Source organism: Tauraco erythrolophus, chromosome 2 (assembly GCF_009769465.1).
Source record: "Tauraco erythrolophus isolate bTauEry1 chromosome 2, bTauEry1.pri, whole genome shotgun sequence".
NCBI lineage: Eukaryota > Metazoa > Chordata > Aves > Musophagiformes > Musophagidae > Tauraco > Tauraco erythrolophus.
The window spans coordinates 88,409,198-88,423,892 of record NC_141466.1 but is presented as its reverse complement, the minus strand read 5'-3'; the positions used below and the strand labels follow the sequence as shown (position 1 = coordinate 88,423,892).

The 14,695-nt window shown below is 38.9% G+C and overlaps 1 protein-coding gene across 2 annotated transcripts in view; it reads right to left on the bottom strand.

Moving 5' to 3' along the window:
* Positions 1 to 12,283: 12,283 nt before the first annotated feature.
* The window catches only part of MTR (5-methyltetrahydrofolate-homocysteine methyltransferase), a 56,279-nt gene continuing 53,867 nt past the window's right edge, over positions 12,284 to 14,695 (bottom strand). For both annotated transcript variants that reach the window (XM_086627730.1, XM_086627741.1), the window contains exons 31-33: positions 13,418 to 13,610; positions 12,546 to 12,658; positions 12,284 to 12,412 (exon numbers count right to left, since the gene is read on the bottom strand). In XM_086627730.1, the coding sequence (XP_086483856.1) occupies positions 12,326 to 12,412; positions 12,546 to 12,658; positions 13,418 to 13,610 (393 nt within the window). In that variant the 3' untranslated portion in view covers positions 12,284 to 12,325. The remainder of the gene's footprint in view (positions 12,413 to 12,545; positions 12,659 to 13,417; positions 13,611 to 14,695) is intronic.

Genomic DNA, 14,695 nt, shown 5'->3' with positions numbered 1-14,695 from the left:
AAACATAAGCAATTTTAAACTATGCAAAAAAAACTGCTGAACTATAAGGATAATGACACCCATGGAAATTAAAATATGCAATCTCAAAAAGAGAATGTTTGGGAACAAAGCAACTCAAATTGCATTTTTCTGAAATATCTACTAAAATCATCTAAAGGTAAAGAGGTGCAGATAACACCATTCGGAGAGTATCTGTGGAAATACGTTGAAGAGATGCCTCTTTTCGCAGTTTGTCTATTGATATCTCAAAACCTTTATTTCTAGTCAGCTAGAAAAAGATTGAAACTGTTTATCCAACTTCCATGTGTGCTATGTGTATTTATTTGTCTGCTTACCCTCTGATGCTGATGCTAAGCAGTTTCTCAAATTCGTACCTGATAACCTAATGCATCCTATAAATTTGCAGTACTTATTGCACCATCAAGGATGATGAAGGAAACAAAACAGAGTTGCTGTTAGTGGAAACTAAGTCTTTTTGGTTGATGGGTGATAAGAATTCCTCAGTAAGGACCTTGATAATTAAAGTGTTGACAAAGTTAGGTTGTTCTTCCCATATGAATGACATCTCTTGTTAATTATCCATTCCTTATGCGGCACTTAGTATTACTGCATTTGATTATGTAAAGGACCCAGGTTCACACTCCAGTAGAAAAATAAATCATCCTAATTAACATTTCTGTTGCAGGAGAGGCTGGTATTCTCTATTTCACAAGCAGCAAAGAATACAATCTCCCACAAGGCATGGGAAGACTTACAAACTGTGTAGCTATACTCTAAAGGCATGGTGTATAAAAGCTGTAACCTCTCAAGCTGAACATAGAATTCTCACTCTTTCTAAAGAATATTCATGCTGATCCACACAAGCATTGGTGATTACCTACACTGTGCTCCTTTAGCTCTCCTTTATGGAGCATAAGGCTGTGCCTATAGAACGGTGCCTCATTTTTTGCATCAAGAAGTTACTTTTTAAAATTATCATGCTTTTAGAAACTTAACATGCTTGGCTAAGCTTTGTGTCTAGTGATCTAACATCAACTGTTTGTGCATTCTAGAATTAAAAAAAAAAGTATGTAGCAGATTTCAGATCTGGGAATCAGTAGGAATTTCTCTAAGTAATAAAACACAATCTACAGTACAGTATATCTGGCTTCTGCAGATTAACTGGGTACCTGTACTAAGCAATGTTTCATTTTACTGTGAAAAGACAGTGAGGTTCCTCTCTACCAACAGAATATATTTTAAAGCCAGGCCAACTGCACTCTAAGATGGATCAGGCTTATATTAAAAGTTGGAGTTCAGCCAATGTTCGAGCTTTGATTAAAGGATCAAAAGATTACAGAGACAACATTATGTATTAGTGTTTCATTAATGAGTCATATTCGTTGGTTTTAAAAGGTCCTTTTTGGGGCTCAAATTGGAACACAAATTGCAGGTTGGCAAGACATGTCTCAAGTGCTCTGCCACATGGTTATCCAGCTGCTGATTCCTCAGTCCTTTAAGTAGTAGTGTCTCTCTGCACTGTGCTACCACTCCACAGTTGCTACTGCAGGCAAAAATTTCATGATTCTTGCAGCTACTCCGTGGCAGCAGCTGGTCAGGAATTCCAAGAATCAAGAATAAAATCCACACAAGTTATTAGAAGAAAGCAATCTGCTTTTTGTGCTGACAACTTTGCACAGTAGCCTCACTGTAAATCAGAAGACAAGTCATACGTGAACTGGATTTCGCTCATCCCTAGCCATCAGACAGGGTAAGTCTACATCAAACTCCGAACACAAACGTGGCTCTCCTCCCCATGCCTGGGCGTGCAGCCATGCTGAAGCTGAGTGGACCAGAAACTCCATGCATCCTGCAGCCAACCTTCAGCCTGTTTCCTGTTGCAGCAGCATTGCCTGGCAAACACCAATTGAGTCACGGCAGCGCTTTAAACACCGTTACCGTGACTGGCAATGGGTCTGAGCCTTCGTGTCCCACTGCCCTTCTGCGACATCTGCGTTGTTCTGCAGCGCAGTCGGGAGAAGTCATGGTGCAAACTGTTGCCGTTCACAACAGGCCTCCCTCCAACCCCAGTGGAGTAGCAGGATTAAACACCAGCCAGGCAGGCTGGCAGCAAAGTCTTGTGGCTTTTTTTTTTTTTTTAAATTGGTTGGAAACAGAAGTGCTGAGGTACTAACAGGCTGTCTCCTGTTCTTAAGCTCTGCCATCGGAGTGGTTCCAAAGAATGTTTATCAATACGGTGACAGGTTCTTTATATATATATATATATATATATATGTATATAAATACTGGCTCATTATTACAAGTAGCAGACTAGGAATAATTTCTTTAAAAATATTCCCATGCAAAGACAACTGTTACAGTTTCATGTGTATTACATAGCTGCAGGTGAAGAGTGTAACAATTCATGGGAATAGTAGCTGGACTGAACTAGCTAGCAGACTAGCCTGGAAATTAGCGTTTAATGTTGCGGTTGTTTGCTGGGTTTTTTTTGTGTTTTTTTTTTTTTGTGTTTATGTTTGGTTTTTTGTTTGATTTAAATCCAAGACTCCCAACCATTTAAATATGTAAAAGTAGAGGCCCTAATGACTGCAGTCTTCAAAACAAAACCAAACCAAACCCGAATAAACAAACAAAAAACCCCCAGGACTTTCCATCACATTGTGCCAGAACTGGACCCAGGAAGTGACCATTGTAGCTATAAGAATTCAGTCTCTGAAAGATGGAAATCTATCTGCCAGTCATGAATCCAGTGGCAGATTACTGTTCTTAATCTGAAACATTTCCTTACTTATGTGGCTGTTTCCAGGGACCGACAAAGCAGACTGGAGGATGTCAGCTGTACTGGGCAGAACTAGCAGATGACCAAAATGAGCATACTTGAATGAAGCACCTAAAAGTTCAATACCAGTTTTGGACAAATCTCACTTTTGATAACATCGTACTTTAAGCCCTTGAACAGCAATCTGTGCGCAGGTACCTGCTATCCTTCAGTCATAGCTGCGAAGGAATCCTGAAAAGCCGCACGCCTCTTCCCAAGCCAGAGTTACTGTCAGTGCTGCCTGGGGCTACTGGAAGGCATGTGCCTTTCAATTTTGCTTATACCAAAGGTGAGGAAGTGGGTTAGTGAAAATTCTCTCTCCTCAGCTCATACTGACCTCCAAGCAAACCTCCAGCAAAGGCATGCTGCTTGCCACCAAGGGGAGGTAGTGAGACCGAACACAATGAGTAAGCAGCATTCCCCTAACAGCTATAATTGTAATATTTACATAGAAATATCAAACATGAAACAATGGCTTTTGCTCAATACCCATCAATGCAACAGGTGTACACTTTACAGTAAGGACAAAAATCCTCCATCACAAATATGGTTGTGACATAGACATATGAACTGCTTCAGTTTCTGCTTCAGAGGAAATAGCCATGCTGCTGCTGCTGCACCCACAAACCATCCTATGGAAAACTTATTGAAGAGACAGAACCAAAACCATATGTGTTTATTCTTAACTAACTGTTCTGGTTTTTCAGACTTATTAATGCAAAGAGCTGTATTTAAATTTAGCAGCAGTCTCATGTTCAATTTCCTCCAATCCTGTAATCGTTATTAGCTTTGTAGTAAATAAGGTAATTCTTACCTGGGAAAGAGACAAAAACATAGTCCATGCATTTTTAGCACTCAGCGAACACACTGTTACAAGCTTTGGAATATTAAGACTCTTTTTGGAAAGAGATCCCTGTAACTCAGCCAAATAGAGAAAAACATTTACATCCTTCACACACTTACTTGGCCTCCTTCATTTTCCAGCGTCCTTAACTCCACAGCCAGGGGAGGGGAGGATACCAGCTCTGGGCAAGAGGTTACTTTTCCAGCTGCCCCAGCAAAAGCTCCATGAGCACTGCTGCTTTTCCTACCACCACTGCAAAAGCTACAGAGATGAAGTGTTAAGTGCCATGACTGCCTTCCAGTTGCTGGTGGAGGAGAATGCATTGTTGTTTCTTACTATTTGTAGATTCCCAAATCTGCAAATTTGAACTGTGAAACCAATATGTACCCCAGAGACAGGAATTCATTCTACTATCCTTTACTTTCACACTTCATGAAGAAAAGCAGCTGTAAATAAAGGCCACGACATACTGTGGGCAGATGGCTTAGAAAGATTCCCACAAACAATAAAGCTGAGTGCAAAGCATGGTCTCTTCACCACTGGTGGCATTTTCAACAGAAGATACCAAAACAGTAAGCCTGACTTTCAAGCTACTTGGCAAATAAGCATGAGTGGAAGAGAATTTTAAGTCCGGAAGCTAAGTAAAAACTCCAGTGGCAAAAATGGAAGAAGCAGCAGCAGCAAAAAAAAAATGATGAACGATCCTGCCAGTTGCAAAGAAGTAAGTATACAGCCATTAAAAATACCATGAGAAAATGAAGAAACCATCGGTTTACTTAAAATCAAGTCATATTTTACTGATAGATCAAGAGATCACGTGGTAAGATGTTTTACATAACATCGAGAATTTCACATCATTACAGACCTCATTTGAGCTACAAAAGCAAGAGATGTTTGTATATTTCATGCTGACATTTCTGGAGAGAAACCGTAACACAGTTCTCAAATTTATTCAGATTGATTAGCAATAGCCATACAGCAGCAGCTGCCTTGCCCTTACTCAGCACTTTGGGCACACAAACAGCATGAAAGATGTGACAATACTGCGATTTTGCTGAAATTTGTAGAATTACATAACATGAAAAATATATTTCAAGAGGAAATTTAACTAAGAGGCAGCTCTTCTACAACAAACAGCCAAATGAAACTCCAACAGCATATAGAAAGTTAGCACAATGTATATTCACACGACTGCCAAGGACTATAAAGCTCAAAATCTCATTAAACAGTGTTTGTTTTAAAATCACAAGAGGCTTGAAATCATGAAAATGTTTTCAGAGCGTTTGCCAATCCTTGTCTGCTGAATCAAGGCACCTTCCATCATTCAGACAGCAAAACAGAACTGATACCCATGCTGATGGTTCCGTTCAGCAATCCCTCTCAAACGTCCCCAAGATGGATGGTTACAATTGATCACACTGAACCCACAGCTGGAAAGTTCATCTGTTCCCGGCTTGATAGGGTATCGCTTTCTGTCAGGTAAGTGTTTCAGAATGAGAGTAAAAATTACTTTCAATAATCTCAGCCATCTATTTCAATGAAGCTGAGCCTCTGAAGGAGGTTTAACAGCACGTCCTGGTAGTCCTCAAGTGTTTTTGGCAGGACTTCAACACTGAATTTTCTTTCCAGATTATTGCACTAGGACTCATCAAAGTTGTGTTTGGGTAAGTAGTATTTTTTCTATAGACTTTAACAGCAGCTGGATCAGACACTAGAACACCTGTGAGAGGTGTTCTAGCTCACTTCAGCTCCCAAGCAACGAACAGGACAGCAGAAAGTGTGCTAATCAAGAACTGAGAATAAAAGAGTACCATAAAAACTCCTTTCACTCTTCACTCCCTCCTCCAACATACTTGGAGCTGTCAGGAAATGCAGGCTACTTGGTTCAGTTCACTGAGTGGTAAAAAAAAAAATGCATCAGTACCTGGAGACTGTTAAGAGGAAAAAGTATTTTACAGTTCAAGAGCTTGAAATGTTCTACAGTGTAGTGCTTTAAACTCATTTGGAAAAAATAATCCTGGAAATGCACATCAAAATCTTCAACAAAGTCCATGTCAAATACTTCTGGTGGAATAACCAGGAATTTAGATGCAGCAGCAGGATTCAGTTGTGGGAGAAACTGCCACAATAGGAGGAGGCAAAGCATGCAGTATAATGTCTAAACCAACATGAAACGCTGCTGATCCAACATCTGAAAGTCTGAAATCTTCACTTAGCCTTAGCTGACTGCTGACTCTGGTGTTACAGATCTTCACCTAATGTTTATCTGAAGAGACAAGATTATATTCAGCTATCTTGTACGCGTTTACATCGTATTAAGTTTTGAATCTCTTGCTTCAGGGCTTCCCACCATACACATATAGGTAGTGGTATAACAATTGAATCAATCTTTTAGCTACCTTAAGATGCAAGGAATAATATGTGGAAGAAAGTAAAAGTAAAAAAATTAAGTGCTTACATTTCTTTCCTAAATAAAGCGCATAAACATAGTCATGTCCTTGTAAGTAGCAAACTTCTTGACTAAGGAGATTGGTCTGTAAACCCTTCACCACATGAGCACACTTGTTAGGTCAGGTGTTGGTAATGAAGTCTGATCTTATGGGCCTTAGAGAAACAATGTATTTATTTGCTATAGAGCAGTATTCTGAAGCAAGCCATCTATCCGGTTACAGAAAGGTTTATGAAAGCCAAAAATATATCAGCAGGTAGTTACTGCAAAGTCATTCGTTATAAATGCATGATTAAGTGAAGAGGACCTGGCAGAGCATTTAGCAAAGCATGAGATCTCATGAGTAGTGATTTCCTGAAATAAAAGCAGCTGAGTACGGACAAGATGGAGACGGTAGTTGAAAACGCGTCCTGATGGACGACAGTAGCTACAGTACACGTCGTACCAACGCATCTCTAAAGAACAGTTTGCTAAACAAGTCTTCTGGCCATGCAGTGCAGCTTTTTGTCTCTCACTTCCTGTACTGCTTCACTGCTGCCCTGTTCCACAGAAAGACAGGTACGTATTTGTTCTCACAAGGTTGTAACAGGAACAGAAGTGCAGAAGGACGCCACCAACCGTGGAGAACTGACACCTTTTTAGACCTCATGATTGCACTCCACTTCTGAACCTCAACCTAGATTTCCAATTGATGGCTAGATTAAAAGGAATAAAGTTGTCCGCTTCCTGGGAAGTGGACATTTGGCAAAAACCTTGCTGAAATGCAACAAAATCCCACAATAATATGTATTTTTTAGTAAAAAAAATGAACAACATCGAGCACTCACAGGCCATTAGAGAACTCCGAGTTATAATTCCACACCTGTATTTGTGGAGCAGGAAGAGGGGAGGAGAGTACAGACCAAGTACGTGAAGGAGTAAAGTAAGAACAAAACAGCCAATGGAAGTTGCACTCCCACATACAGAAAAAATTGATCTTTTAAACACCTTGAGTAAGGGGGAAAAAAAAAAATCCATTACATCTACACACTCAGTGTTATCTACTAGACTGAAGTAATTGTCAGGTCAAAATTGCACTAATGTCTAAGTTCAGATACACAGCTGATGCAGAGTTTTAACATCTTTGGAAGTCCTGGAAAAAAACCCAGGATGTTTTATTTTCATGTATCACAATATTCTGCCAGAGCCAGGGATCGCCAGTGCCAACTGAAAATTCTGTCCAAAACTTTCATCTAAGTAATGATTCCAGCAGCTCCCAAGAGTTGGGTTGTGGTTTTTTCCCCTTTTTCAACAGCTTGTTACTTAACCCTAGAACAAGTTCACAACCTAATTATTATTTCCTTCTCCTCCTCTCACTCATAAACATTCAAATATAACTCATTAATCCCAAGCATACATTAGATTAATGAAAGCTCCTTAAAAATTGTCTCGAACTGCATTTCTTATCCTCTGATGGTATACGTAAGGTAGAGGCTACAGCCTTTATTTTCATTTACTGCAAGACTAATATTAACTAATATTGCTTTTTAGAGAGACATATGTTTGCTCTTAATCTTCCAGCTCCTCTCCAAGGAACTGCCTATTCTTCTGAAATTAAGTTACCCTCTGTGAATCCCACGCCACTCCAGCTTCTTTTGTTACATATAGGTAAACCTACACGCATAGAAATTTCTCCAAGTAGTACAGTAAACTTTCCAGTCTCCTAACTAAATCATTTTATCAGCTATTTCTAGACAGCAGTGGTAAAGCCTTTTAAATCAAATGATTAGTGTTTTGTAACCTGAATTTGCACTCAAGATAAATTTTTCATCATGCAATAATTCAGTCATCAACTACCTAAAGAATTTAAAAAGCATTTGTTATAACAGCAACGCACAGATAAATTCTCTATTTCATCTTAACAATTCATACCATTAACATACTTCAGTTGAAAATTACATTAGTTTTATGTAGTTTTATTATTAGCTTATTAATTGCAGCCTTAAAACAGTACACTGATAAAGCATGCAATTATTACACATTTTGGTTTTGCTATTTAGATGAAAGCACCACATAATTAAAGATGCAGGTAAGAGAAATTGTCTAACGCATCTCATGGCCTTCTCCTTAGCCGTTATCATAGAACCGTCTGGTTGGAAGAGACCTTCAAGATCATCGAGTCCAACCATTCACTCTGCACCGTCAGGGTCCCTAAACCACGTTGCTCAACACCAAATCCACATGGTTTTTAAACACCTCCAGGGATGGGGACTAGTTATGAAAGACTACCGTATATACAGTAGCAGAGCTAGTGGCAACATTTGTTATTAATGTTGTCCAACACTTGCCAGGGAAAAATTCCTCTTCCTGGAACAGCTAATTACTTCACACTTTAAAAGAGACTTATTTTAAACCTTCTACAGTTCCATTTAGGCAGAACCTACAGAGGACCCCGACATGCAACTAAGGAGGACTGCTGGAGGGAAAAGGAGGAAGAGGAGGCTGAGTCAACAGGGCGATGGGGTAGAAAAGAGCCTGGGCTAAGAACTAAGACAAGGTAAGCCTGACTTTCCACATTCCCTCCACTTATTTCATGCTTTTTCTGTAGGAAGAAACAGCAGAGACCACCCTGGCATGAGAACACTCCCCGTCAGCCTGATGAGGAGCTTTAGGCACAGGCCCCCCTGGTGCAGCGGCAGTGAGGGAAAAAGCAGCACCTTTCATTTCCCAGTCGTCACGGCAGCTTCAGGCCAGCAAGGATAATTACCAGCTCGCTTTTGGCATCCTGGTTCAAGTTGAATCACAAATCCAAAACTCCAAGTTTGGTAATCGCAGCCGAGTTCTGCTTCGCACAGCTATTTATACCAGGCATGTGGCACAGTCAAAAAATCTCAGGATATTGAGCCATGGTGGTATGACACGGCTCTGAGAATTGAGGGCACAGGAATTCTTTCTCCAGTGACTGAGAACACGTGCTGCTGTTTCTGTATGGAACCACCCTCCTGAACTAATTAATGAAGTTATTTCTTTTCTTGCTCTTCAAACTCTTAAATTAAGGCACTCAATCCACTTTTTCATGGCATGCTCAGGTAAATCAGCCAAAGATTTCAAAGAGCATTTCCTGAAACTCAGTCACAGTTACTAGTAAACTAGCCCCTTTCTAAAAAGCAAGGCCCTCAAAGGCCTTTCACTATTGCCCTCAGTTCCCAAGCATAACTTGTGTTTTAAGAAGCAGAAATTAACTGAAAGGGCATATTGAGGTTCATGTTGTTGAACAACGAAGCCGAAGATTCTCAAAAAAAAAAAAAAAGCTCAAATATCCACACACAAAAAAAATATGTGTGAGTTTTGAGGGGTTTTTTGAGGAATGGCCAGACCTACGGTAGCACCCTCACCCCAAAATAAACTGCACTACAATCTTCCCAGGAGTAACAGCAGCACTGAAACAGACTTCAGAATCATAGAATGATGAATGGTTTGGGTTGGAAGGGACCTCAAAGATCATCCAGTTCCAAGCCACCTGCCACAGGCAAGGACACTAGATCAGGTTGCTCAAAGCCTCATCCAGCCTGGCCTTGAACACTTCCAGGGATGGGGCATCCACCACTTCTCTGGACAATCTGTTCCAAAAATGAAGGGGCAGGTTTAGGGATAGTATTCCCTCTTGACACTCATAAATTAAGGTATGTGTCTCAGAACTTAATCTCCAGGCTGCTGGCCTGACTTAAAAAGTTAAAAAAATAAATAAATCAGTAGCCAAAGTAAATTATTCGCAAGAATGAAACCAGAATTGTTGACAAAGCATTCTTAATTTTCATCATCTCTTACATCTTGTACCTTTGTTAGTGCTTAGAAAAGCACTGTAAAAAGTCTTTTATGCATTCTAAGATTGTTGGTCTTTCCTGGGCAGTATCTGCTCCGTTTCATTACTTCAAAGAAGTATATTCCTACCATGGTTTTTCAACACTGTTTCATGAAAGTAAAATAATCTTACCTGGTAGAACTATGAGACCCTTTTCCTTCACAATGTACTTTTGTTCTGGAGAGAAGAATGAAGAATGAAGATTTGTCTTATTCAAAGTTTCAACTGACAATTCAAAGGAACAAACTTTTAAAGAAATTTTCCTTTGTAAAAACATTTGCATAATAACAATGAGTAATTCCTCCAAATAGGTTCTCACAATGACAAGCTTTGCAGGCAAAGATGAAGATTTTTCTCAGTGTATGATGCCATGTGTGAAGGGATAACGTAAATTGCACACCATTTGAAACCCTCTGCTTGTACCCGAGGCAACACCACCACCGTTACAAAGCAGCGTGCCCACTGCTCTGTCAGTCCAGTTCTGCAAAAGCTGTACTCACTGAACTATGGGATACTGATTTCAGGAAAATAAATATATAAATAACCCAAGCTGTACAAGTCAAACTTTAACCTCATTCACATGATCAAAATAACGTACTCTGCTTCCAAAGAAGAAGTGGTGGAGCGGAGATATTCCGAGCATTTAATTGATTTGCAAAATGCAAGTACCAAAAAGAAAGCAAAGAGGATTGCAATTTTTACAAGCTATATGTTTCAAGAACAAATTTTCCTTTACGTTAAGAATTTTTTTACTGTATTTTTGGCAATCTAAAAAGAGTGTTCTACTGAGGAATCATTCCAGCAACAAGAATCAGCAGATCAACAAGGACGTGTCTCAAGTCCCTTGATAGGGATGGAGGGGAGCGGGGGAGAGATCCATTTAGAAATTATTTTTGGAAGTCATTAAAGGATGAGACATTCTAAAACATTCAGTTAAGAACACACTTACTCAATTACTTTAAAAACCCCATAGCAGCCTTTACAATTTCAGATTCATGGTACAATGTGCATATTAATTTTGACATTATCTGTTCAGACTATTGCACACATTTTATTGTTGCCATTTAAAGGATTCTAATAGGATAACACCACTGACAGCTTAACCTTTATTAAACTGTTGATACAAGATGATTCTTTTAGCATGAAGTCAGAAGATGATATTACAGAAATTATACAGCTATTCATAGATTACAGATAAACTATTTAAAATAACATTCTATTTATAATATTGGTCTTTTCTTTACAATTAGAGACCAGAAAAATGAGGGGTTTCTGTCATAATATTTTACGAAATTAGCATTTAAATAATACCTGAGGCACTTTTCAGAGATTATTAAAAGTTATAAACAATTAGCTCGCTCGGAGTTAAATCTGAAAAATAAGCCTATGGCATTAATGTTACTTATGATAGAATTGCCACTATTTGCTTTTAAAACCCAGGTACCCGGAAGCTGATAAGAGTTTGTAAAACTGAAGTCAGCTCTAAGCTTTCTGTCTGTCTATAGTAACAATTATGTTTCTCTCATATTTTTCACATACAAGATTTCACATAGAAGATTGTCTAACTATGAATTAAGCCTCACAACATAACTGTAAGGTAGGAAGTGCCATTATCCTTTATACAGAGTAGAAACAGATTGTGGCTTGCTGAAAGGAGGAGGAAGCATGAGGTGGACAACTCCATGGGCTCAGTCATCCTGTTTCATGTTCTGTCATAATACAGTATCTCTGATTATTGCTCCAGCACATTGTATTATTTTGATAGTTCTAACTTCAATCATAATCACAAAGTAATCTAAAATCCTGATGTTATTCAGAGAAAACAACATATGTTCCCCATCACAAGACCTAAACACGGAGCAGACAAATTTAAAAGAGATCTGCTATACTTTGATTGCTCTTGATCACTCAGTATAAAACCTTTGCTGACTTTACAGAAAAGTCACATTGAGTTTCTGTACCTGGGCTTGCCAAAACAAACTAAAATAACAGAAGTCAAATTCTGTTCTACATACATCCATAGCCAACAGGACAGAAAATTCTACCTCTGATTTCAAAGCCTTCCTGAGGACAGGAGAGCTTTGCAGCTTCCACATCTTCCCCTACATCTAGTTGCTCATCTAGAGTATTTGTGCAAAAAATAAAAATAAATAAAAGCATATTGCTGTGACTAAGAGATCTGCAATGCATTGATGGTCCCAAGCCAAAAGCACAGGGCAGATTTAAAATATTAAGTTCCTCAATCAAAAATGAAAAACAATCAGACAAGCTATTGGGATTGATGGAAGAAAGCTGTTTTCAGTGTGAAGGATTTTCTTGTTCCTTCTGGCAAATAGAACATCAAAAGAAAACATTCGCCCACAGGTGTCACAGTTACTCAGTATCATATCCCAAAATGGGTCCCAGCCATTTCTCCACCTCTGCCACAGACAAATTTTTTCTCCGTGCATAATCTTCGACCTGCGAAGGGACCATAAAGCATGATGAGTATTTGGAAACTCCAGCTTTTACTGTTTACAGAATTTTTCGCAACATCTGCTTACAAGGTGTTTTTGAATGCTGTAACACCACCACAATGGACAATGCAAGTTACCTGATCTTTACATATCTTGCCAACAGCAAAATACTTCGATTTGGGATTGGAAAAGTAAAGGCCAGAAACTGCAGAAGCAGGTATCATTGCTAGTGATTCAGTTAAACCAATTCCTGGAAGAGAGAATGAGAATTTTCTTATTCTCTGAATTGATAATAAACAAAAATGCAGAAACATTTTTTTTTGTTGGGTGGCTTCAAGCAAACTCAAAAACCAAGCAGCTTTCAGATGAACTATAAACAAAACCATTCTTCACTTGTTAACAATTAAAATAACACACATAGCTTTAAACATACTGCAGACTTTCATTACAGTATTACTGTAGAGTAACTGTACAGTTTGAAGGAAAAAACTTGGACGTTTTCACAAATGAAGTGGGTAACTAAACGTTATGAAACACAAGAAGGTATTTTTGGAATTGTGGAAGTAGCAGTGAAACGTCTGACAGATAAAATATCAGAGGAAAACAAATGGAATTAATTCCTTTTTTAAGAGTTACCATCTCAAGGTTTCTGTGGACCAGGAAATACACTGCTGAATTGGCTTTTTTCCTGTTTGTATCTGGAATGTCTTCTTGCAACCATAAGGATGATAGAATTTTTCTCTGTGAAGCAGAACCCTGTTTGCATGCAATCAGCTAATTAGGGACATAACTCCTTCACCAAAAGCACTAGCAGTATTTTGCAAATTCTTCCTCGAATGAGACAAAATAAAAACGGCAATGAAAGGGGGAAAACAGCAATTCCCAGAACTGCTTCAGCTTGTTTTTTTTTTTTAATATGGCTCTGCACCACCCAGTTCACTGTTTTGTTGGCATTTCAATCTTTCACTTGCATAAAAACAGTTTAAGAATCTTAGTAAAGCAGAGATACCTGTTGTTTCCTCAATGTTTGCAAGTTTCCACATGGTGAGTTTTTCTGTATGGTCAGGCTGGCTTGGATATCCAGGCGCAGGGCGAATTCCCTCGTATTTAATTCTGCGTAGGTCAGTGAGATCTAGCTGCTCAGTACCACAATAAGCCCAGAATTCCCTTCGAACCCTTTCATGGAGTTCCTCAGCAAATGCCTTGGAATCGAATGCAAAGAGTTATTTATTTATTTATTTTAATTTGTGCAGACTAATACCATAGCTATTTGATGAAGACAAACGATGACAGAGACTTTCTTCCCATTCCCATTTTAATTTTTAAGGGGGCTCTTATCATAGATGTGAAATTTGACAGTATTAAAATTCACATACAATACTTATTTTGCTAATTCCAGTCTTTTAGTTTTTTTCTCTTACAGGTAGATAGTATTTTTTTGGTTGTCCTGCTTTAAAATCCTACATATTCAAAGAGGTAAAGACGTGGACAAATAACCGGAAAAGATGGAGTTCATTAGCCTACGGTAGCGATACATCATTATAGCACTGAAGTCATCAGGTCTTGACTAGGGTATCTCATCCAGGTCTAGCTATGGAAAGCCCCATTTTTTTGGATCCATGCTAGTATCGGATGTAAGCGCGTGCCACTGCTCTTTTCAGCAGAGAACCTCTCCTCCAGCTGAAAGTGGGCAACAGCTTTTCTTAACTGCTCTTACAGTTTACACTATTTTGCCAGCAATGATTGCCTTCAGGAGAAATTTCCATTTCAGTAAATATCTTTAGATGGCATCTAATAATAATTTCTGAAACTCTGTTATAGCTTGAAATACACAACTAGAGCTAACCCCAGTTGCATTGCGCCAAAGTTGCTGTAAGTTTTAACATGGTTAATTAGGTATAAGCATGGGGTCAGGCACATGGGGAGAGAGGAGCAGGAGGGAAGGGACGGCATTTTCTAAACCACTTCAGTTAGAGCTTCAAGAGCATGTCTGTCTAAGCCTAAGACATATAAAGTCAAAGACTTGTACCCCAGGCACAACTGCATGGTCACCATTAAAAGCAGAAGACACGTCTGCAATCCAAGAATATAATTGGTGGTTCACACTGGGGTCCAAACACATTCTCATGTAGATAAAACAAGATTTAAAGATAGTTGTTTTTAAACAGTCTTGTTTTAAAATCTACTAAAATCTATCAAACATCAAAACCCTCATGAAGATCTCAAAGATGCTTTTGCAGCTGGAAGATATGGACAGCAGAGTTCACTCTGGCTCAGAAGAGGACAC